The sequence below is a fragment of the Callospermophilus lateralis genome, chromosome 12, assembly GCF_048772815.1.
Source record: "Callospermophilus lateralis isolate mCalLat2 chromosome 12, mCalLat2.hap1, whole genome shotgun sequence".
Classification (NCBI taxonomy): Eukaryota; Metazoa; Chordata; class Mammalia; order Rodentia; family Sciuridae; genus Callospermophilus; species Callospermophilus lateralis.
Window position 1 is genome coordinate 84,644,298 of NC_135316.1, and position 23,233 is coordinate 84,667,530.

The following is a 23,233-nucleotide window of genomic DNA, read 5'->3' on the forward strand; positions in this document are numbered from 1 at the left end:
TAAAACATAATAAACCAAGGATGACGCAGCTACCATGAGAACATGTCACACTGTGTATACAACAATAACAAATTGTCCACTAATGTATTTAGGAGCGTGCTTAAGAAAGGGCATGCTAAAAGGTACTGCAAATTCTCAAAATGACTAGAAACCTACAAAGTCATGTGAAGTCAATTAGGATAAAAAGAAAAGAGTCTCCACACATGATAGGAAGAGTTATTTTCCTCGGAAGAGTTGTATTAGGAAATGAAAAATGTGGGGATAAGAAGAAACAATTAGTTTGAGCATCAGAAAAAGCTTGCTTAACAAAGTGATGGATGACTTGTAAATTATTTTCTATAATTTAAAGTAGGCCAAGGAAAGAATAAAGTCAGGTAAAAAAAAATAACCAGAAATAATTTTGGCTCTAGAAGAAAAATACATCCAAAGGCACATTAAGTTCTGTTTTAATTCGTTTCCATAAAATTCTGATAATGTACAATGTAACTCTGTTTTTATGGATTAAATACATACCTCCTTTCTTTCACACTATTTAATTCTCCTACAATTCTCAAATTGTGTAGTTTTAGGATCCACAAGACATCTCCAGAAAAACTGGTATCTTTAATCTTCAATATAATCCTAATTTGACATACCCTAACAATTTGCTTTTTTAAAAGTGAGATCATATAGGTTCAGAGAGATTAATGACTTTCCCAAGGTCACAAAGCAATCAACTCAGGATCCAAGCCTGTGTCTGCATGACAATGTATCTTGTAAACATTCCACATTATCCAATCTTTTCTGAAAAAATGTCTTAATTTTATTATGAGAAGATCACTAAACATGAGATCTGCTCTCTTATTTTAGGTATAAGATACATAATTATTGACTATTGGCACAATATTGTACAGCAGATCATCAGAGCTTATTCAGCTTGCTTAATCAACAATATCATAGCCACTGATTAGCAACTGCCCATTTTGTTTTCCTGCCGGTCTCAAAATAAAAAAGGGACTGAGGATGTAGCTCAGAACTCCCTCCTCCAACCCTCGGTTCATTCCCAGTACTGCCAAACACCATCCTATTCTTGGGTTCTATGATTTGCCTGGTTTAGGTAACTTATAAGTGGAATCATACAATATTTATCCTTCTGTAGCTGGTTCATTTCTCTGAGCTTAATGTCTTCAGGGTTCATTCATATTGCTGCAAATTGTAGAATTTCCATCTTTTTAAAGGCCGAATAATATTCCATTGTATACATATACTCTATTTTCGTTGTTCATTCATTTCACTGGTATAGTGGCATCAGGCAAGATTTCTACCTTGTTTTTTCCCATCAGCTGCTTATGATGAAGATTGAATAAAATAAAATAAGTCCCCTCATCCTTGTGATTTGCTCTGGCATAAGCTACTTTTGTGGCTTCGAAGAAAGATAAAAAAATAAGTGTGGTGGGTGGGGAGTGTAGCTCAGTGGAAGAGTGCTTGGGTGGCAAGCGTGAGGCCCTGGTTTCCGTCTCCTGCACTGCTGGAGACTTTTCTAGAAAGACTAGCATATCTTTAAGCCATGGAGGTCCTTCCCACCAAGCTGTCTGACTTCTTTAATTAAAATGACCATGTATCATACGGTGGTGCCTGCTTGTATGTCCAGCAACTGGGAGCAGAGGCAGGAAGATTGCAAGTTTGAGGCCAGTCTTACAAATTTAGCGAGACCCTGTTTCAAAATTAAAAAAAATAATAATAAAATAAAATAAAAAGGGGCTGAGGATGTAGCTCAGTGGCACAATGATCCTGGGTTCAGTCCCCAGTACTGTAGTACTACCCAATAAATAAAACAAATGGCACATGTTAGCAATTGCAGGGACTTTGGCAAAGACCACTGTACAAACGAGGACCAAACATGGAGGATCCAGAAAAGCACCTGGAATCTGATCGACCACATACCTTAGAAAAGCCCACACACTGTTCTTCCCTAGGTACTCTGGAGAGAGAACCTGTGTGTGTGCCTGCAGTCCTTGCGAGAAGCGGGTGGGCTGGAAGGCCCAGGGCTTGTTGACTTTCATCTCTCTAAAAACCACTGCTATCTTGGGTCTCCCCAAGAATTGAAGAGAATTAAGCAGCTCAGTAAAGACAAAGTTAGCATCACATCTCTGCCCTGTTTGCTTTTCTCCTTTCCTCTGCCTCCCAGTATTTTATCTTAGAGAAATGACAGTAACACTTCAGTGATTTCTTTTCTAAGTGTCTGTCATCTGCTAAGATGCAATTACATGGACTTTCCCCCGATTTTCAAAGTAGGTACTGTCATCAGAGCCTGAAAGAATGTCTGCCAAGATCTGTAAGCAAAGGAAGATGAGGTTACATTGACATTTCAAGGTCCTTTCTCATGAAAAGGAGATCGGATAACCTGCTAGAGGCAGGATAATCCTGAATTTCAACTTCCTTTTTTCTCCCCAACAGAACTGACAAACTGCTCTCATTCATGTGTCCCTCCTCTCCTGTGTGTCTCTCATTTTCTTCTTTATATTTCCTTTTTTTCTACTTGTTCATTTTATGTAGCTAAATCTCATTAACTTGAGGACTCCATGAACTCAGAATTTATGAATACTGTTGGAAAAGGTCTTGAGTTTTTGAATGTTAACTTTTTTTTGTATTTCTTTTTTAGTTGTGGTTGGACACAATACCTTTATTTTATTTATTTACTTTTTTATGCGGTCCTGAGGATCGAACCCAGGGCCTCACAGGTATTAGGCAAACGCTCTACCGCTGAGTCACAATCCCAATCCTTGGATGTTAACTTTTAAAAGAAAGTTTGCTGACTTCCAATGAGACTCGCTGGTGTTCAGAATCTTTAGCACATTGGATTTGCCTGAAAGGTGGGTCCCTGGTTCAGGATGAAGGCCTGAATGGGCTTGGAGACTCTAACCAACTCCTGGCAATGCCAGAGCTCTCACACTCACCCCAGATGTAAACAAATAGGAAAGCTCAGGAGAACCTGTGATCCAGTTAATAAAATTATCTTCAATTTCATTTGTCTACAACAAAACTGATATGCTTTGTTCACCAATGAAGTTAATGAAAAAGAGCACCGAACTAGGAGCCAAATGTGCTTCGGGGTCCTTTACGGTGATTCTTTTTTGGGATTCTTTATGCCACACTTACCTGGTTGGTATTCTTTAGGAGGCTGAGGTAGATTATGCTTTTCAGCTCCAATATTCCATGACTGTATAAAAATAGGCACTTTTGAAAATGTATCACCGACTCTAAACTTCCGTGACTTGAACATTCACCTTCCCTTGAATTAATACGCATTAGTAAGGTTCTGTCATTTATCCTCTCTACAGAGAAAAGCCTTACAAATCCCAGCCTTTCCAGTTCTACCTCCACTTCTCTGGTGCCATTTACCGTTTAAGACTGGAAACCCCTCACTGCAGGCTGTATGTATTCCTGGCTATAAACTCAAGACTCATTTTAACGTTAAATTGTCTTAAAAAAGATATCAAATATGGAGTGCCAGCATTTCAAAATCCCTGTGGTTAGGCTGTCTCTGTTCTGGCCATTGAATAGACAGACACGGTGGAATAGGTAGCAGCTGACCCAGGTCTTAAAGGACAGGTAGATTCTGCTGGATGGAGATGGGAAAGGGGCAGCCGAGGGAGAGGGAAGAGCAGGTACATGGTGGCATCTGTTATGTCTGTCCCACCCTTCCTCTAACCACCTTCTCACCAACCTCCCCATCTTAGCATATATGCTCAGACTATCTTTGCCAAGAAACTGGGGTGTCCTTATGAACAGGACTATGTCTTGTCTTTATCCCAAGCACTCAGCACAGCACCTGGCACCATGAACTGGAAAACTGTGCTTACTTAATACTAATTGAGAAGAATTCAGTCAACCACTATATGGTGTTGGTGTGGATGAAATATTAACCCAGAAGGGATGCAAAAACCTGAAGCCCTTAAGTCCTAAGAAATGTCGGTTTTTACTTCTTCTTAGAAGGAAGGTTTTAAATGGAAAGTCAATGAGAGTGGACTTTATTTGGAAGGAACGAGAACCAGAGTGTTTCTAGGAAGAATGATGATCTGATGTTGCTGTGTAAGATGATTTTAAAATTGGGGCTTTTTGGAGAGACAACACAAATTAAAAGATGGCTGCACCTACCATGAGAGGAATATGGAGGTGGGAGCCTGGAAGGTGACGGCTGGAACAGAAAGAAAACCCTACGTATCACACAAATGGATATGAGATTCTCTCTCATCCACTTCCCAACAAAGAAAACACGCATGACTTATTCCCTGACATGATGTTAAAATGATTAAGGTATTTAAGACGCTGTTTTAGATTACTGATAAAAGGAGCTTTCTCAAAACTCCCTATACGTTGGCAGGATATTGGTAGAATCCTTGTACTCAAACACTGAAAACTATTGGCCATGTACCCCTGGGAATGACAGCAAAGCTTTCAGTCCCCTAGGAAAAGAAGGGGATGCCTTTGGTATTAGGGAAGGGAGGGGTCTATATATGGCACCTTGTGTCCACATTCATCAAGTTTTCAAAACATTAGAGCTGACATCCTTGCACAAGAATCAATGGGAACGGTTAAATGTCATCACAAGGAAGCAAGAGACAGAGTTCAGAATTAAGTTCATTCTATTAAAAAATGGCACTGATTTTTACAAAATCAATGGAAAAGATAAAAAGAGAGAGGACAATTTAAGGACGCTCAGGAGACCAACAATCAAATGTAGTGTGTGGGCCTGATTTGACTCCTGGTTCCAGCAAACCAGTTGTTAGAAGACATATTTTATGAGAATAAAAAAGTTTGAATGTGTACTGGATGTTAGAGGATATATTAAATTTGTTGGCTGTGATAATAGCATTGTGGGTAGGTAAGAAAATATATTTTCTGGAATGCATACTGATTACAGGGGATTCAATGAAATGATGTTTATATTTGATCCAAAATACTTTAGCGGAGAGAATAAAAAGGTATCAGTAAACCGAATATGACTAAATCTTGAAAACTGTTGAAGAGACTATATTTTTCTCTTGTGTTTGAAAAGTTTCATAAGAAAATACTATGTCCATGTACAAATATACCAAGATGAAACCTTTGTTGTAATTATATATACAATTATGGTGCATTAATTTTAGAAATAATAATAGAAGAGAGATAAGCACATTGAAGCAAGTGTAGGAGGGAGGAGGAGAAGAGGGGAAGGGAAGGCTCTAGAGAATGAGAGTGATCAAATGATGTCAAAAACACGTATGAATACAGCATCATGAACTGGGATAATTATAATGTGCCAATAAAAAAGAAAAAATAATATAAAAATAAAAATAAAGCAAACAAACAAAACAGAAGTACTGTCCCTCACTCAGCAACCAAAGATGAGTTTGTCTTTGCTCTGACCGAGTCACACCTCTCTAAGTCAGGTAAGGGAACAGAAGAGTAAACTCGGGGTTTCTTCCACTATGGCAGACATCCTCACAGGGTCCTGCTCACACTTGGTCAACTCTAGCCATATTTGCTTACACTGATCTTTAATGTTATCAGCATTTGTCAAAAATGTTAGTATTTGGTGGTTTAGGACAAAAGTGTTCAGAGCCGGGTGCTACACTCCAGGCTGGGCACAAGACAACCCGTGAGTGGTTATCTAATTAAAAACAAAAGAAAACCAAACCAAAAAACTTTATTAAGATTTGCTACTATTAGAAGTGAATTATATAATCCACAAATAACATTATATACATTGGGGAATACAAGCTTGGAACATTTTCACTGATATAAACTTTTACTGAAAAATTGGCCAGATCATAGATCTAAATGAGAAGGCCAAAATCATAATGCTTTTAGAAGAAAACACAAGACTAAATCTTTGTGACCTTAAAGTTAGACTGAGATTTCTTGGACAGGATGCAAAAAACAGCAACTATTTTTAAAAAGATAAGATTTGTTTATAAAAAGTTGTCTATCTTATAAAAGCAGTAATGAAGAAAAGCTACTGTAGAACTGCAATTTGAAAAAAAATAAATTACTATATAGAAAATTGGAAGTGGGGAATGGAAGGAGAGCAGAATAAAATAGACATTATTATTGCTGTATGTATATATGTGACTGCATGACCAAAGTGATTCTGCAACCTGTACACTCAGAAAAATGAGGAATTATACCCCATCTGATTCAAATGTACAATATGTCAATATCATTGTACTGTCATGTGTATCTAACAAATTTTAAAAAAAAGAAAGAAAAGAAAAAAAATTGGACACCAGCTGTAACCTAGATCAAATCACATGGGTTTGAGGGGTCAAGAGCATTCATGAAAGATCTGGGTCCCACATCCCACAGCCAAGCTGAATGTTGGATTGAGCTGCAGGATCCAGAGTGATTATATTTACAACACACAGCGAGCACAAGAGCAGGCAGGTATCAGTGACACCGTCATCTTTCATCACATTTGTGTTACTGTACAGTTGGGTCCCTTGGGAAATATTTTTGGTCTCAAAAGGTTATGAATGTGGTCAGCTAATCGATGCATTAGAGATTGCGGGCTTAACATGTAGAAGGCACTGTGTGCAAAGTTCTGTGGAGACTATAAAGATAGATTTTAAAAGAAGGTTTGAAAGGTTTTTAAAACTTGCTATATTCAGTCACAAGCTGGCACAATTTGAATAGTCAAAGGATGAACAGTGAGCTTGAACTGTCAAAGGAAGCCACATGAAATTTAGGAGATCATTCATTTATTCATTCATTCATTCACTTGTTCATTTATTCAGTGATCAGCTATCTGCTGCAGGACCACAGGCATGACTCCTGCCCGCAGTGTGGAGGGGAGACAGGCGCTCCATAAAGAACACACAGAAACAGAACTGCACAGGGGGTGGGGGGCGTGGGGGGTGTGGGTCTACACAGCCTGCTGCAAGAGAGACAATCTGTGATTGTGGGACATTAGCTCTGGATTCTTTGGGATGGTGACAGTGACACTGAGACCTAGAAATAACTGATGATAGATGCAGTTAGGGAAGGCTTCATGGCAGAAGAGAGGGTAGTGGGAATGATACAAGGGGGACGGAAACTCCTTGGTGGCTCACCTGCTCACGTCCTTCTAGTTTTATGAGAGGCTGCTCTGGCCAGCCATTCCTTGGTACCTCCCCCTGCTCACAGTCTGACAGGAGGACACATGTGTTGTCTATCCATCTCCACAACTACACTTCGGTGCCACAAGGGAAGGAGTTTGTTTTATTTTTCTTGTATCCTCACCTTCTGGCACAGAACTATGCTTAAGGCTCAAGACTCAACAAATATTAGTTGCATGAAGGAGAAAGAAGCATGAAGAAGCAGAGGTCATGGGCTGTCTCCAGCTTAGAAGTCCCACATTCACCCCAAGGTTCTCATCAGGAATACCAGGAGAGCTACTTCTCAACCAAGCAGTGCCCTCCGCCACACACAGCACCAATATTCCCTTGATATAACATAGAACATTATATCTAGGATATCAGCATGTCACTCTGAGAATGGGACTAATGCTGTATTGGAAATGCCCATGGAATCTTTAAAGAAGAATTTGTCAAAGTGCAGGTTGTAGCCTGTTACTGAACCACAGGACCAGTTTAGTAGGTGATGCTCAGTCTGATTTTTATGAAACAGAATAGAGAAGATGAGAAAAGAAAATAGCAGAATACCATCATCCTGCATGGTGAGAGAAGCCCTGCTTCACAACACTCTTGTTTTCAGTCTCTGCATTTACAAATGTGTGTGTATGTTCTGGGTCTCAGAGCAAAATGTGTCATGGTCTAAAGGCTGGGGGTCGGGGGGGGGGGGACACAGTCATTCACAGACTTCTGTGGGGCCTGCCAGAAATGACAAACCAGCTTCCTGAGCTATTTTATTAGACCCATATTTAAGTTTAGCATCAAAGGCAAGTGAAACAACTCGGAGGAGGTGCTTCTGGAGTGGACTTGGTAGGTACATCACACAGGGACCCAACGACATAAAGGGACACAGATGACTGTATAGACCAGGTGTGCGAGGACCTGCCACAAAGGCAGTTCCTGCAGCTGCTGAAATAAACACACACTCTCTCACACACATACTCTCTCTTATCTATCTATCTATCTATCTATCTATCTATCTATCTATCTATCTAGTATCTATCTATCTATCTATCTATTTATTTATCTATCTATCTATTTTCCAGTCCTGGAAAATGAACTCATGGGGTCTCTACCTCCGAGCTACATCTCTGGCCCTGCCTTTAAGTTATTTATTTTTAAATTTTGAGACAGGATCAGACTAAGTTGCCCAGCCTGGCTTTGAATTTGGGATCCTCCTGCCTCAGCTTCCCATGAAGCTAGAATTACTGGTGTACACCACTACCCTAGGCTAGAAGCTACACCATATTTGACAAATAAACATTGAAGATCGAAATTATAGCTACTCCCCTTCATAATCCCTTGGGGGATTACATTATGTGAGGTGTGATTTGCAGGAGAGTCTAATCTTATATATGCCTTTGTTAATATAATATGCCTTATACTATATAATTATATAGTGATACATAAGTACAACATGCATTACAATATGCATTCTAGTATAAAACAAAAATATACATATAATTATACAATATACATATGCATATGTGTAAAACAGATACCAAATATATGCAGTATATAACACCAGAAACATTTACAACATTGATAGCATGCAAAGGACTTCTAGTGCTTTGCATACAATATAAGCTCAATAAACATATGTGCAATGAATTAACTGAATGAGTGAATTCTTTCATGGTCTGGTTTGTATTTTATTTAATAAATTTCAAGTTAATATGGGCTTCATTATGTAGAGGCCAGTTGCTTTAATAAAATGATTTAGATTTTATGAAATTCTTAAATAGTTGTGGAGATATATAATGACTACATAAAATTTGCTGACTCCATGTCTACCAGAAGTTTGTAATCTAAGGTGTTGATCTACCAAGTCACTGAAACAGATTAGTTGTTACCGATCTCTTCTAAAAGTAGTTTAAATATTATGAGCAAGAAAGTCAGTGAGTCCAAAAGGAGTCAAGTCAGTTGGACCGTGGGAGAGGTCTGCTCAGCCAAAAACACTGCAAGGGTCAATGACATCTTTGAGAGATACTACACGATAGAAATAACAAGTACTTCACACAAATCTACTATGATGCAGCATATTTTTCTAAATATCTGAAGCCATAAGTTTTATCATTTAACTTATACGTTTGTTAGACATTTTAAAAAACTGAGAAAAGAAAATCATTCCTTAAAGCATACGCTACCAAAAGAGACAAAGATAGTGACTAATAGGGGTTTGATTCCTAGAACCAGATGCTATTGCATGTTAGAATCTGATATTTTCATTAAAGATAGTGCAGTGGAGTAATGAACAAGAAATTCAGTCTCCCACATCTTTAATAAACAAAATGTTTCTCCTCTATTAGAATGATATGTTGCGCCTTTAATGCTTACAAATCAACTCTTTCTACTCTCATTAAATAGAAAGTTAGACCATCAGTATCTAAGATGCATGTAATGAACTCCATCATGGGTGTTTCCTTCTGTTCATTTTCTGGAACTGATGTACAATATTGCTGAAAATGGTAGACTCGAACTAATGTAACTGCTAGAACTCTGACGAAGGAAGACCAGGGGCATGCAGTTTGGACCCATTTAGCGTTGGCTAACACATACAGTCCTGTTCTTTAATCCATCAACAAAAAAGAAAAACATTTTGTTTTTAAATGTTGAAAGAGCCCAAGCCAAAAGCAAAGGAAAAAGTGCTTTAGGCCAATTGCCATGTTTACAACCAAACAAATGAGGATACTTACATCAATATTTAGAAGAAATCAAGCATAAACCCTACCTCTGCTGGAGTATTAAATTTGATAACATAAACTATTATCCAAATACATACTAGCTGTTTTTACACATCAGCAACTTACCAGCTTAGTCATACCAAATCTTTTAGTGAAAGTTGAGTGCACAGAAAAATTCCATTACATCACAGCAGTTAGTAGATCCAGATACAGAAAGGACTGAATCTTACCCCAGATACATTATAATCCCAAATGTAAGACCTAAAAGGCATTACCCCAGGCTCCAAGCAATGGCAATCTAAGTCAATCTCCACATGCAGCTGCACCTTCTCCCCTTGTCTCCCCATCCATTGAAATCTTTGGGCCAATCCTCCCCCATTCAGGGCTTAATATTACCAATTCCCCACTCCACATCACAACAGCCTTTCATACCTACCAAGCCCTTTGATCAAGCTGATCACACAGGATCGTCTCCAACAAGCTGTTGTAATCTCCATGAGCTTGAAAAGTCACCCAAACTAGCAGTCTGGAACAGCTACACAGACTAGGTTCCAAAGCAAAAAAACATATTGACGGCCTCCATGATCCTGTTGTTCACTGCCACCATAGACGTCTCCGGCCACAAGGTAGGGCTCTTATATTTTTGGTGCAAGGTGTATTTTTAGTCAGGTTGCAAAAAACCTACAGTAGAAGACAAACTAAAACAGGTCTTCCGCCCAGGGCAGACTGTTCATACCAACGCGACAATTTTTAGCTGCACAGTAAGACAGTGACCTACAAGTTGCAGAGTGCCCGTATGTCTATATTTATCCACAAGAACATACTATGCTGACAGATTAGTAAAGCTGCTCAAAGCACTCCAGGAACATGAGCCCGACCCACAGTTCGTCACAAACAGTCCGTGCATACCGAATACACGTGCTAGCCCACAGAGCTACTGCTGTGTTCCTGTCCCAGAGAAATGCAAGGGCAAGGGCAGCGATAACACTCGGTGGGTGATAAACTGCTGCGTTGGGAGCTAGGGGTTCTTGGCCACAAGCACCAACAGCTTTGGACAGCTTATATTCTTACAGACAAAACCAACAGCAGAGAATTCCTGTTTGAAGCCAAGAGTCAGTGAGAAACGATACACCCTGAAGGAAAATGACACATGGAACATCTGTTGACATAACTCATACAGAAAAGTGATTGGATTCAAATCTAGACTCATATTATTTTAAAAGACACAGACCCAGTTGGCAATAAAAACCAAGAATAAGACTCCAAGAAGAAGCCAAGTGAAGCCTCTGTTAGAGGAGCCAGCGCAGGTCCATGAGGAGATGGAGAGAGAAAATGCAAAGTTACTTAAAAACAAAATAAAAGTGTAACTAATTGATCTTTCAGTGGTGTTATGACTGACAGAAGAATTCTGTAAGGATCAGTGAAAATCTAGCTCTTCACAACTGTGAAGAGCAGGAAACCCAGGTAATTTTCTATTCTTGATTTAACTGGGAAAATTGAAGGGTTTTCTTTAGTAGTGGAGGTTGGAATTACAAAGCAGTGTGGAAGGAGAATTGGCTGATGAACCGAAACATTTCATAGGGAGGAAAAAAATGTTCAAATTACCAAAATGGACACTTAGAGTGATCCTGACAGGCAAAGGGCCAGCGCAGATGCCCCGTGGCACCCCTGTGTCCCACATATTCCAAGCTAAGAGGGGGCTGCGGGAGTGATGTGGCATCTGTTTATACTTCAAGGATTTGGGGGGGTATTTTGGGGTACCAGGGATTGAACTCAGGGGCACTCGACCACTGAGCCACCTGCCCAGCCCCTATTTATTTTATTCAGAGACAGGGCCTCACTGAGCTGCTTAGCGCTTCACGTTTGCTGAAGCTGGTTTTAAACTCATGATCCTCCTGCCTCAGCCTCTGGAGCTGCTGGGATGACCGGCATGTAAAAAAAGAATTCTAAGACAATATGGTGCCTATGGAGGTGTCTCTGTGTTTGGAGCAGCTTTTAGTCTGCTTTGTTATATCTAAATTGGAGTTGAAAAGCAACTAAAGATGTGTACTTTATCAGTGTCAGGTTTTCTAGGGCTATTATTGACCAACAAATGTCAGACACAGGGAAAAAGTCTTTATCATTTTATTGTTTTTCTTTCTTTTTATAGATTACCGAACAACATTTAAAGGAAACACAAGAAATATGAAAGAAGAATGAACTCACCTACAGGACACTGAACTTGATTCAGACTGGGTGAGGCCCTTTCCACACAGTAATTCATTAGACTCATGTCACAGTAACCTTGAAAAGTAGATAAGAGCATCTCCATGGAGGAGCGATGAAAAAAGAATAAAAAGACTGCCCCGAGTCATTCAAATCAGACTCCAATGTCGCTATATGTGGTAAGATTTATTCCAGTACTTTCCTTAATACGAATTGAAATGTCTAAACAGCGGTAACTTAGAGCTTTTCTTTGTATGCATTTAAGAGTCACCCTCAAATAATTTTTTTAATGCAGAAATTTCATACATCTAAAACTTAGCTGACTTCCAGACAGTGATTTCTTTGATGTCCTCTACCTTATCTAGCCTGTTGCTACTTAGGCCCTATTTTCTCCTGCATTTAGAATAATTCTAACAACCTTGTCCCCACAAACCTCAATGCTTATTAGATTACAAGCAACAGATTATGGATGGTTGAGGGATCCTAAAGTCTGGCACACTGACAAGATGAAGACGAGACAGTTGTCAGCTGATGACTGCACTGGCGGTAAAATCAGATAACAACAGGAGCAGACTTAATACTCATAAAGGGCAGCAGCCTAAGAGTATTTTAGGATAAAAACAGAGAATTCTTCATATTTCAAGAACCTTGAAGGGAGCCATGTATTACAGAATCTTGAATCATTAATATATATTTCTTGATGATCTATCTGAATTCATTCAGAGGTGACTGGTTTATGATGCCATTTAATACTACAGACATACATAAAGAATAGTAAAACATGGTTTAGAAAGAGCACTATTCCTAATTATTACAATGGAAGGTTTTGATATTTCAAGGGACAAGCTTCAGAATGGGAGAAATCTACTCATAAGTCACTTATCACTATGATACTATACAAATATCATGTACTTTAAATATACTAATGTAATTTGCATTTAATTTTAAAAATACACTGGATTGTTGGCACATTTAGTTGATAGTTCCATTAGTAACCCTCAAATGTTAACTGAATGAATGACTTTAAAGTTGATTTTTTGAACAGTTAATCTGATATTCATAAAAATTTTCTTTCTGCTTTGTGTAATGTGTAGTTTGACTGCAAATTTATTAAATGCAAACTAAAGTCAAAGCCAGTGCCTCCACTACCACAGGTTTAGAAGGTGCAAGGAAGCTCCTGTGTGTGTTTATTCATGTAACTGCCTTTAGGAAGGGCTGTCTTTGGACCACTGGCCAACAGATAGCTACTTAGAAAGAAGTTAGATCATGCTCAGCTGCCCTTTTCTCATGCATCTACTCTCATTAAATGGAACCTACTGGATTCCACCTATCTCCTCAGTGTAGAGTCTATCCACCTTGTTACATTATGGGAAGCAAGAAAAATCACTTAGATACCAAGTCAAGAAAATTTTTCCACCTTGAAGGAAAAGTTAACATTTAAAATGATCATACTGTAACACTCCATATGCAATTCAAAACCCAAAAGTGAGAAGAAATGTAAGCTGATGATGATTTTCATTATTTTTTTCATCATGGGTCTTATAAACCATAAACTTATAAACTCTGAGTTGTGGTTTCAGAACCAGTCTCTGTATTGTCGATGACATACTTCAATAATAAAATTGTTACATTTTATTTGTATAATCAGTTAGTCTTCCTAGACCTGCAGTACACACAAGTGTTAAAATGTTATCACAGAAATAAGGCAATTAACAACAGATGTCAGTTGCCAAAAGGACTTTATCTTTTCACTATTTTTCTATGACATAGCACGGCACAGAATCTATTCATTCACTTAAATTAATAAATCTTTCAGGGCCAAGGGGCCTCTGGGGCTGCCTTCAGGAACCAAATGGAGCACAACATGGACAAACATCACCTACAACCTTGCCTCTGCCTCTTGGAAATCATGACAAGGGCAGAGAGCCCTTAAAAGACAATGTGGCATTGTGCTGGTAACTACTGGTTTTCAAATAGCCTTGTAGCCACATGCGGCATTTGCCAAGCAAGTCATTACCTAAAGACCCACGCAGCAAACAAACGCACCCTCAAAGTGTTTACCAGGAGCACCTCCAGGAAAATACTGGTTTGCTTTGGCACCAGGAGCATGCCTCTGGAAGAGAGCCACTGGTAAAGCAGTGTTCTACCAACCAGGTGTGCCATGCTTACTAGGTACAGACTGCCTGAACCTGCACAGAGGCCTACTTTAAACCTCCAAGAATCAACCTGGGTAAGTGACCAGGTGCTCTTAACCCGGCCTGGAGGGGAAACTCAGAGGTAGATGGATGTTACCAAAGTGCTAGAAATGCTTGAAGTGCCCTTTCTCCAGAAGGTTTTCTCTGATGATTTCCACTTAATGGCTTATCGACATCTCCCCAGTTCTCTCCGTATCCTTCCTAACTCAATCTTTCCTAACTAAGAATCCAATAAACTCTGCAGGCAGAGGAACACACAGGGGCATTTAAAACTGCTACCATCTTGAAGAGAGTGATCTAGCTAGTAACCTTACCTCTAATAAAAACATAGAAGAATCAGGAAGTAAACTAAAAATACCTAGGGTTTGTTTATGCTGTGCTTAACTTGTTTCTTACCTTTAAACAACCTTGTAGGTTTCATTTCTCTGCTCCAGTGTCATAAAATCCATACACTTTACACACCTAGACTAATGCAAGTTCTCCCTCTGAGTCTCTGACATGCAATTCAAGTGAGCTTTCTTGGTTTGGTTTTAAAACCCTCAGCAAATTAGATACAGAAAATCAAAAGGCAATGTGTAAAAATGATCACTTAATAAATGCAAGAATTCTAAAGAGCATTTACACAATGAATGACAACAACAGTAAAGGCAGGTAGTGCCACTCAGTTCAGAGTACACCTCCTGGAACCCTTTAATACGCCCTATGGCCATCTCTCAAATAACCACCCCCCAAACAAACAAACAAAAAAAAGGGTATGTTCAAGATGCCACCCTATCAACCATAATGGATAAAAACTTCTGCAAGATTTACAGATTTTCATTCAAAATATCTAAATACTTAGTAAAATAGACCTGATAGTGACAGTTGAGTTTTGAATGACTGGTTTGCTGAAGTGTCCAGGTAAGTACAGTTAGAAAGAGAGTAAACAACTATTTATATCTTAGGAGCATCATTTAAAACAAGATTTCCAAATATGAAGCTCTGCTGGTGGTCTTTAAAACAACCTTTTTTTCTTTTTTTAATCATTGAAAGTTTTATTACAGCTGTGTCAGTAACTGATAAAAAAGTGAATACAAATCAGCAGTGATATACAAAATTTGAATGATATAATCAAGAAATGTGATCTAAGAACATGTAGTTAGCATTTAGCTAACAATTAGAGGATACATATTAGTTTCATATGATAAAAGCTATCTGCAGTCATGAAGGAAGTGTCACCAAATTTCAAGAAGGCAAATCATGAAGTATTCGATTTCTAAACAATTTTAACATAGAAATCAGTAACAACAAATTATACTGAATTAACTATACATCTGTATGCAAAAACTGAACCTCAACCTGCATATTGTATTATGTATTTTAAAAAGATCATATTGTATTATGTATTTTAAAAAGATCTGAGATCTTAGAACTAAAAGTAAAAGAAAAACTATAAATATAACTAGAAAAACAAACAAACAACAACAACAACAACAACAACAAAAATTCCAAAACCAGGAGAAAATCTTTATGTCCTTGAGGGAAGCAAAGATTTCTTAAACAGGTCACAAAAGGCACTAATCATAAAAAGTTAATGCATTAAACTTCATCAAAATTTAAAATTTTGCTCTTCAAAAGATTCTGTGAACAAATTGAAGAGGCAAAGAAAATATTTGCAACAAGTACGTATGATAAATGATTTGTGTCCATAGTTGATAAAGAACTCTTGTTCTGTATAAGAGTTTATAAAGATTATAGTTTATAAGAACTCTTAGTCAAAACTACACTGAGATTTCATCTCGTTCCAGTTAGAATGGCAGCCATCAAGAATACAAACCATAATAAATGCTGGAGAGGATGTGAAGAAAAAGGAAGAGTTTCACACTGTTCACGGGATTATAAACTAGTACAACCACTATGGAAATCAGTATGGAGGTTCCTCAAAAGAGTAAAAATGAAACCACTTATGACTCAAATATACCACTTCTCAGTATTTATCCTAAAGAAATAAAGTCGTCACAGTATGGTGATACATACATATTCATATTTATAGAAGCACAATTCACAATAGCCAAACTATGGAATCAGCACAAGTATCTATCAACAAACGAATCAACCTTTTCTTTAAAGTATGATTTTTGTGAAGGAGCACAGAAAATTGATTCACATCCCTTTTATCCAGTCCTTAAGAAGGTATATAAAATCCACCAGCATTTAAGAACTGGATACAACAAATCTTAGGGGACCACTCATCAAAGTACAGGAGATCCCCCCCAGGGGATGCTTTCCAAGGCTCCTGGTGGATATCTGAAATCTCAGATAGCACTAAACCCTATGTAGACCATGTTTATTCCTATACATACATACCTATAATAAAGTTTAATATACAAATCAGGCACATCTTAAAGTTGACACAGTAATTAATGATAAGCTAGAAAAATTATAACAATATCCTGCAATAAAAGTAACAGGGATGTGGGCTTTCTATCTCAACTGCCACGGGGTGGGTCGTGAATAAAGTGTGAATACGCTGCACAGGGGTTGATTCATGTTCTGGACAGGATAGAGCAGGACTGTAAGAGATTTCATCACACTACTTGGAATGGCGATTTACAACTTATAAATTGGTTTTGGAAATTTCCATTAATATTTTCAGACAGTGATTGACTCTGGGTAACTGAAACTTTAGATAGTGAAATCACAGATAAGAGGGGGGGCCACTGTGTCTCATACACCTCAGTACCAAATGCTTATAAATTATCTTTACTAGTTTTTTTTTTAGAAGAAAATCAAAAAGAGAAATTTATACATAGAAATGTGCATAGGAACAGCACCACTATTTTGAGGCCTATAATATTTGTTTTTCTATCAAGTTAAATCTGGCCTTTATAAATGCAACAAAGAAACAGGGAGAAAGCACAGAGCCAGTTTTCTATTACTGAAGAAAATATCTTTCCCCACCACCCTCATCTCATGATCCCAAGAAGGATTCTTTGAGATAGCTCAATCCACATCATGTTTTCTCCAAACCCCAGCTTGTATTGTGGGTTGTTGATATTTTTCAGAATTAAAAATATCAGACCAAGAAAAAAGGGTCTGCTTTGGGGTAAGAATCTAAGTGTCCAAAGCAGTGTATCAGAGACCATCTCTACTTAAATGAAGCAAAGTGCAGACCCTATGATGGCATGGACCCATAAGGCCATGTACAACGGCTGTCTTTGTCACTGTCTAGCCATGAGGCCTTGGAAAAGTGAAGCAGCCTGAGACCCAGACTGTTCTGCAAAGATGAAGAATTCAGATGCACACATGAAAAAAAAAAAAAAAAAAAAAAAGAAAGAAAGAAAGAAAGAAATTGAATTGCATCATTTTAGAAGTGCATACACATTTTTTTTTAGCTCATCTAGAGAGTTTTATTCAAAGGAGGCCTAATAAATCTATCAGGCAGAATGACAACTTCAATGTCAGATTTACTACTAAGCATAGTTAGTAGAAGGCAATTAGTCCCCCCAAAAGAGAAGTTAAAATATTTATTAGTTTTTATGCTGATTACATGTTGAAATATTAATTTTAGATATGCTGGATTGGTAAAAAAATTATTCAAATTAATTCAGGATGTTTTAAAGTACTGTTTAACACTCTAGCTTTTAGGCATAGGCAATGATTTTCTCAATAGGACCCCTAAAGCTCAGGAAATAATGCCAAGAGTTGATAAATGGGACAGCATCAAATTCAAAAGCTTCTATACAGCAAAAGAAACAATTAGGAATGTGAAGACAGAACCCACAGAATGGGAGAAAATCTTTGCTAGCTACTCTTCTGACAGAGAATCAAAAAGTCAAATAACCCAATTAATAAATGGGCACGTGAACTAAATAGACACTTCTCAAAAGAAGAAATACAAATAGTCAACAAATACATGGAAAAAATGTTCAATATCATTAGCAATTAAGAAAATGCAAATCAAAACTACACTGAGATTCCATCTCACACCAGTCAGAGTGGCAGCCATCAATAGAACAAATAATAATAACTGCTGGAGAGGATGTGAAGAAAAAGAAACACTTTTACACTGTGGGTGGGATTAGAAATTAGTACAACCACTATGGAAAACAGTATGGAGGCTCATCAAGACACTAGACATGGAACCACCACATGATCCAGCTCTATTACTTCTCAGTATTTATCCTGAAGAATTAAAGTCGTCTCACTATAGTGATACACGCATATGTTTATAGACAAACTATGGAATCAGCCTAGGTGTCCATCAGTGGATGAATGGGTAAAGAAAATGTGTTATATATACACAGTGGAGTTTTATTCTGCCATAAGTAAAAATGAAATTATGGCATTTGCAGAAAAATGGATGGAACTAGAGAACATCATGTTAAGTGAAATAAGTTAAACTCAGAAAGTTAAGGGTCATGTGTTTTCTTTCATATGCAGAAGCTAGGGAGTAAAAAGGAATACAAAGGTAGGGATGGATCTCCTAAAAATTAAAGGGAGATCAGTGGAGGAAAAGGACTAAAGGGTGGGAGATAGGGAGGAAGGTAGGAAATAACTGAGTAGTGATATTGGCCAAATTATGCTGCTATACTGTGTGCATATATGAATATGTAACATCAAACCCCACTGATATGCACAACTAAAGTGCACCAATAAAAACATGGCAAAATATGAAATAAAAACAATAATAAATACTGATTAATTGGATACTGAAGAACTTGGAATTACATATGTGCCTTGTATTATATTTCTACCAGACACACTATTATAGACCAATTACTATTTTATAAAGCTCAGACACATGGAAAAGAATTTCTTTCCACATTTCCACATCCCATGTGAATAAATGTGGAAAAGTGTTATGAAAAAGCCACAGAGTTGTGTATTTATAAATTAATAAATGTATGCAGTTATATACTTGGAAATACATGAAAAAATATTTTAAGTATAGAGTATATTTACAAAAATCACATGAATTTGGAAAGCAGCTCCTGCTTCTTGGCTATTCCCCATAACTTTCTCCGGCAGCGTTCTGTATATGGTGGGTCCTCAATGAGTATTCATGGAAATCTACGGTTTTTAAATTTTCTTTTTTTTTTTTTTTTTTTGGTGTTGGGGATTGAACCCAGGGCATCGCACCTGCTGAAAGAAGAATCTACTCCTGAACTGCGCCCCCAGCCTCTGCAATTTTTAAAATCACATCTATGTGGGAAGAAAAGCAGGTAAAACTATATTGAAAAATGATGAATGATTGATACAACCTTGCACTAGCAAAATAGGTCGTTGCTTTGCTTCCCATCAGTGCTGTAGTCTCGTCACTGATGCCGTGTGCAGAGCCTAGGGGTCTCACAGAGCTAATGCCCATCTGAACACTCAGCGCGATGTGTGCACGGGGAGAACAGGCCCACCACAGCAGAAAGCAAGCTGGCGGATATTCCCATGGCTTCCCTTTCATTCCAGTAGATAGTTCTGGAAATCCCTTCCGTCTGCTCTTGCCAGCCACTTCGCCACTCCCTTCCTTGGCTTCCATCACTCCCAACTACACACTTCTTGCTTGACATGACTTTTCCCTCCATCCTGCCAACCCATCTTCTCCTTCAAAGACCTTTCAAAAATCTCACTTGTACCTCCCTTAACCAAATAAAAAGAAAATGGTTATTTTCCTCACCCAACTACATCCTGGGATGAAATCATTTTGAGTTCCCATCCCAATTCAAAGGGGAATGGAAAGCCTTAAATATGCACTCACGTGAACGGAGTGCTTCTGCGACAGGGCAGGTGGCCTGGTCACCTCTCCTCACCTGTGTGGCTACAGGTTTTTCTACTTGACTAATCCTCAGCAAGCAGCTTTTTCAGAACCTGTGGACAGGCTGCCATGTCATGTTGACAGGTCTTCCTGAAATGCATCTATGGTGGATGTGTAATTAAAAATTAACATAAGTATTTTGCAATATTCATTCAGAGAATTGGGAGTGCACAGAGGAGTATGAGCATAAGGTTTTAAAACCTGTTGTTTATTATGACAAGTGAGTGGTATCTGTGCCTTACCTCCTTATGTGATGACTGCACATGCCATTACTTATTAATTGTGACCAGGGCACTCTGGCATTCTGAAGTTGCCGCTGTGTTTGGAGGCCCTGACAGCCCATAAAATTTATTACAACTTCCAACTTAGTGAGGCCTAAGCAATTTAGCGAGACCCTGCCTCAAAAATTAAAAAGGGCTAGGAGTGTGGCTCAGTGGTAAATTGCCCTTAGGTTAAATCCTCAGTACCAAATAAATAAATATATAAATAAATAAATTAGGACTTCCAGAGGTTTCCTCACATGTTCATGTTTCCTCATGGGATGGAATTAGAACTGGCATAAAAACACAAGAGCTTAGACTTTCATAGATTCATCTGAGACCAGCAGGAATTTTCTCCTAGAGGAATTTGTGCAGGTGCACCTGGTCCCGGAAAGCATACCATTCTCCCCAGAGGCAGAAAGAAAGGTACCTGTGTGTCACTGGAGAACCAAACCATGTAACCTATAAAAAAAAAAAAAAAAAAAAAAGCAGCTGGCAGAGATCACCTTGTACTTGTATCTTAAGGAGCGCTGTCTTTGAGATACTATGACTTTCTGTGAAAATTATACTATACTTTCCTGGTTTTCATATGTAAAAAGTAATTAGACAGCTTAGAGGCACTGACACCCCAAGGCAAACCAGAAGGTTCTGCTGCATCTGTGAGGGACTTACTTGACACCTGAATGGTTCAAAGGCTGGGCATGGGCCAGTGAGGCTGGAGGATCCCAAGTGTGAGGCTGCCTTGGCAACTTAGCAAGACCCTGTCTCAAAACAAGAAGGGCTACGGGTGCCTCTCAGTGGCAAAGTGCTTGTCTAGCATGCTCAAGGCCCTGGGTTTTATCCTCAGCAGCACACACACAAATAAGAAATAGATAATAAATAGTTCAAAGTTATTTGGTTCCCTAAATCATATATTTCATTGAACACCAAAAAGAAAGCAAACAGCCTCTTCCAATCTGTATCCTGACAGTGACCGTGAGATGAACGCAACAGGGGCTGACAGCAGCTGCAAAGGCCTTTGTGAAACTCTGGTGGTTAAATCAATCGAGGATCACCAGGAGATAAGCCACCATCACCTTTTACCCTCAACAGTATTCTTTTTAAAGAGCACATTTCCTATTCAAAATATAGTTTCAAAACACCAGCCCTCAAGTAATTCCTTCTTTTTTATTTTAAGGCATGAACGACATAGCATATTTTTAAAAATATCCTATGTTAAGATAAAACACAGGCTGGATCTCAAAAAAGATGCCATGACCTGAGGGCTCTACCCAGAAGAAGGGCTTGGGTGTGCTCCCTCCCTCCAATGCCCTGCTGCTCCCTGACCATAAGCCCTGGTCATCTCTTCCCAGGCATACTGACAGAGGTTCTCTCTACCTCCATTCTCAGATAAGACTCCCAGTCCAAGCTGGGATGGGATCATGTTGCTCCCTACTTAAAAACCTAGGGGCTGCCCAGTGCTATCAAGAAAAAGCCAGGACCCTCTGGCTCCTGGTCATCGGACTCAGCTGCCTTTGAATACCAACTGTCACTCTTCCTTGAGACCCTGGGGTCCAGCCACACCTCCCTGAAATGCTCAGGCACTTTCCCACCTCCCTGCAATGGCCTCTCCCTCTGTCCTTTCTCTTCTGCTCTGTAATATTCCTCAAGTTCAAATGTCACAGCCCTTGGGAACTATTCTTCTGCCTCTTCCCTCCCACTTACTATGATGAATCACTTCCTCCCCTGGAGGATGGCTGAGGTTGGGATTTCTGGGTCCCAGCACACCTGGCATAGGTGAAATGTTTCTTTAATAAGCATTTTGGCTCTCTCTACAACTTCCCTAGACCTCCGCTCTCGTCAAGCTAGGCTGTCTTTGTGAAGCCCACAGAAGGCAGGAGCTGGGCTTGCTGCTTCACTATGGACTCTGCCACCAGGCTGGACACTTGTAAGCATTTAATAATGGATCAGAAGGGAAAGGGAAGCCAGTTGATTCATTCTCAGGCATTTCCCACAGCTTATTCAGGCACGTCCAACTTGGGTGGATACTTTGAGCTTGTGTACCTTAATCATTGTGATAAAATCTTTGGGTTTGGAACTTATGTTTTTTCCTAGTTAAAGCAAACAATTTCTCCAAATAAATATGAAACAGCAGCATCTTCCACATGGAAACAGACTTCAATCAGTCAGTGAAGAATTAAATCAGCTTGGTAGACTTCACTGAGCATGGTTTCCTTCCAACTTGGCAAAAGAAGTTGGAAGGTTTAAAAGTAAAGTTAAATTAAATCCATGTAATTTAAATGACATTTGGGCAAATGTAGGAATAAGTTAATATTTTTACCAAGAGCAATTCTTGACAGTGCCAACTGATTAAAAATCAAACAAAAATCTTATCTCAGTAATATTCTCTCAAGGTGGCTGATTGCATACATAAAAAAAAAAATTGTTTCACTCTAAGTTCATTTTGAGTTTCAGGGATACATTTCCCCAAAATCCTGTGAGCACAATCATGACATTTAGATTGCTGAACCCACTCAAGGAAACCAGGTGAAGTTTATAGAGGAAGGAGACTTTATAGCTAGATGCTGAGCTCCTTCTTGTAGTCAAAGACAGAATGAACCCCAAAGACAAAACATTGGTTATTGCTTGCTGATAGGGAAGTCTAGCCATAAACCTCCTACACCCATTCACATAATTCTATTCACTCAGGCAACATTTGACAGATTACTAAGGAGAGCGAGCCAATGTTCCCTGAAATGTAAAAATGAAAAGATTGTTAATTCTTAGCCCAGGGGGGACTTAGGCAAGGCGCAGTTGCACAACAATGTCACCATTGCTACAGTGGAGGTATGTGGAAAGGGCAGGGGAAGTGGGTGCACCACAGATGACTTCACCCTGGAGGTGGCACTTGAACTCATAGTTGGGACAGGAGTTGGACCCAGGTTCAGAAAGCTCATGCTTCAGATCTAATTCAGGTGAAGCTCGTAGAAAA

General features: G+C 38.8%; 1 protein-coding gene across 15 annotated transcripts in view; it reads right to left on the bottom strand.

Moving 5' to 3' along the window:
- The window catches only part of Fry (FRY microtubule binding protein), a 409,821-nt gene that overhangs the window by 199,886 nt on the left and 186,702 nt on the right, over positions 1-23,233 (bottom strand). Inside the window, exon 1 of one of the 15 annotated variants that reach the window (XM_076872102.1) lies at positions 10,251-10,541. The exons of the other annotated variants lie outside the window; for them this stretch is intronic. Within the exon in view, the coding sequence (XP_076728217.1) occupies positions 10,251-10,311 (61 nt within the window). The 5' untranslated portion in view covers positions 10,312-10,541. Of the gene's footprint in view, positions 1-10,250; positions 10,542-23,233 lie in introns of those variants that run through there. 15 annotated transcript variants of the gene reach the window in all.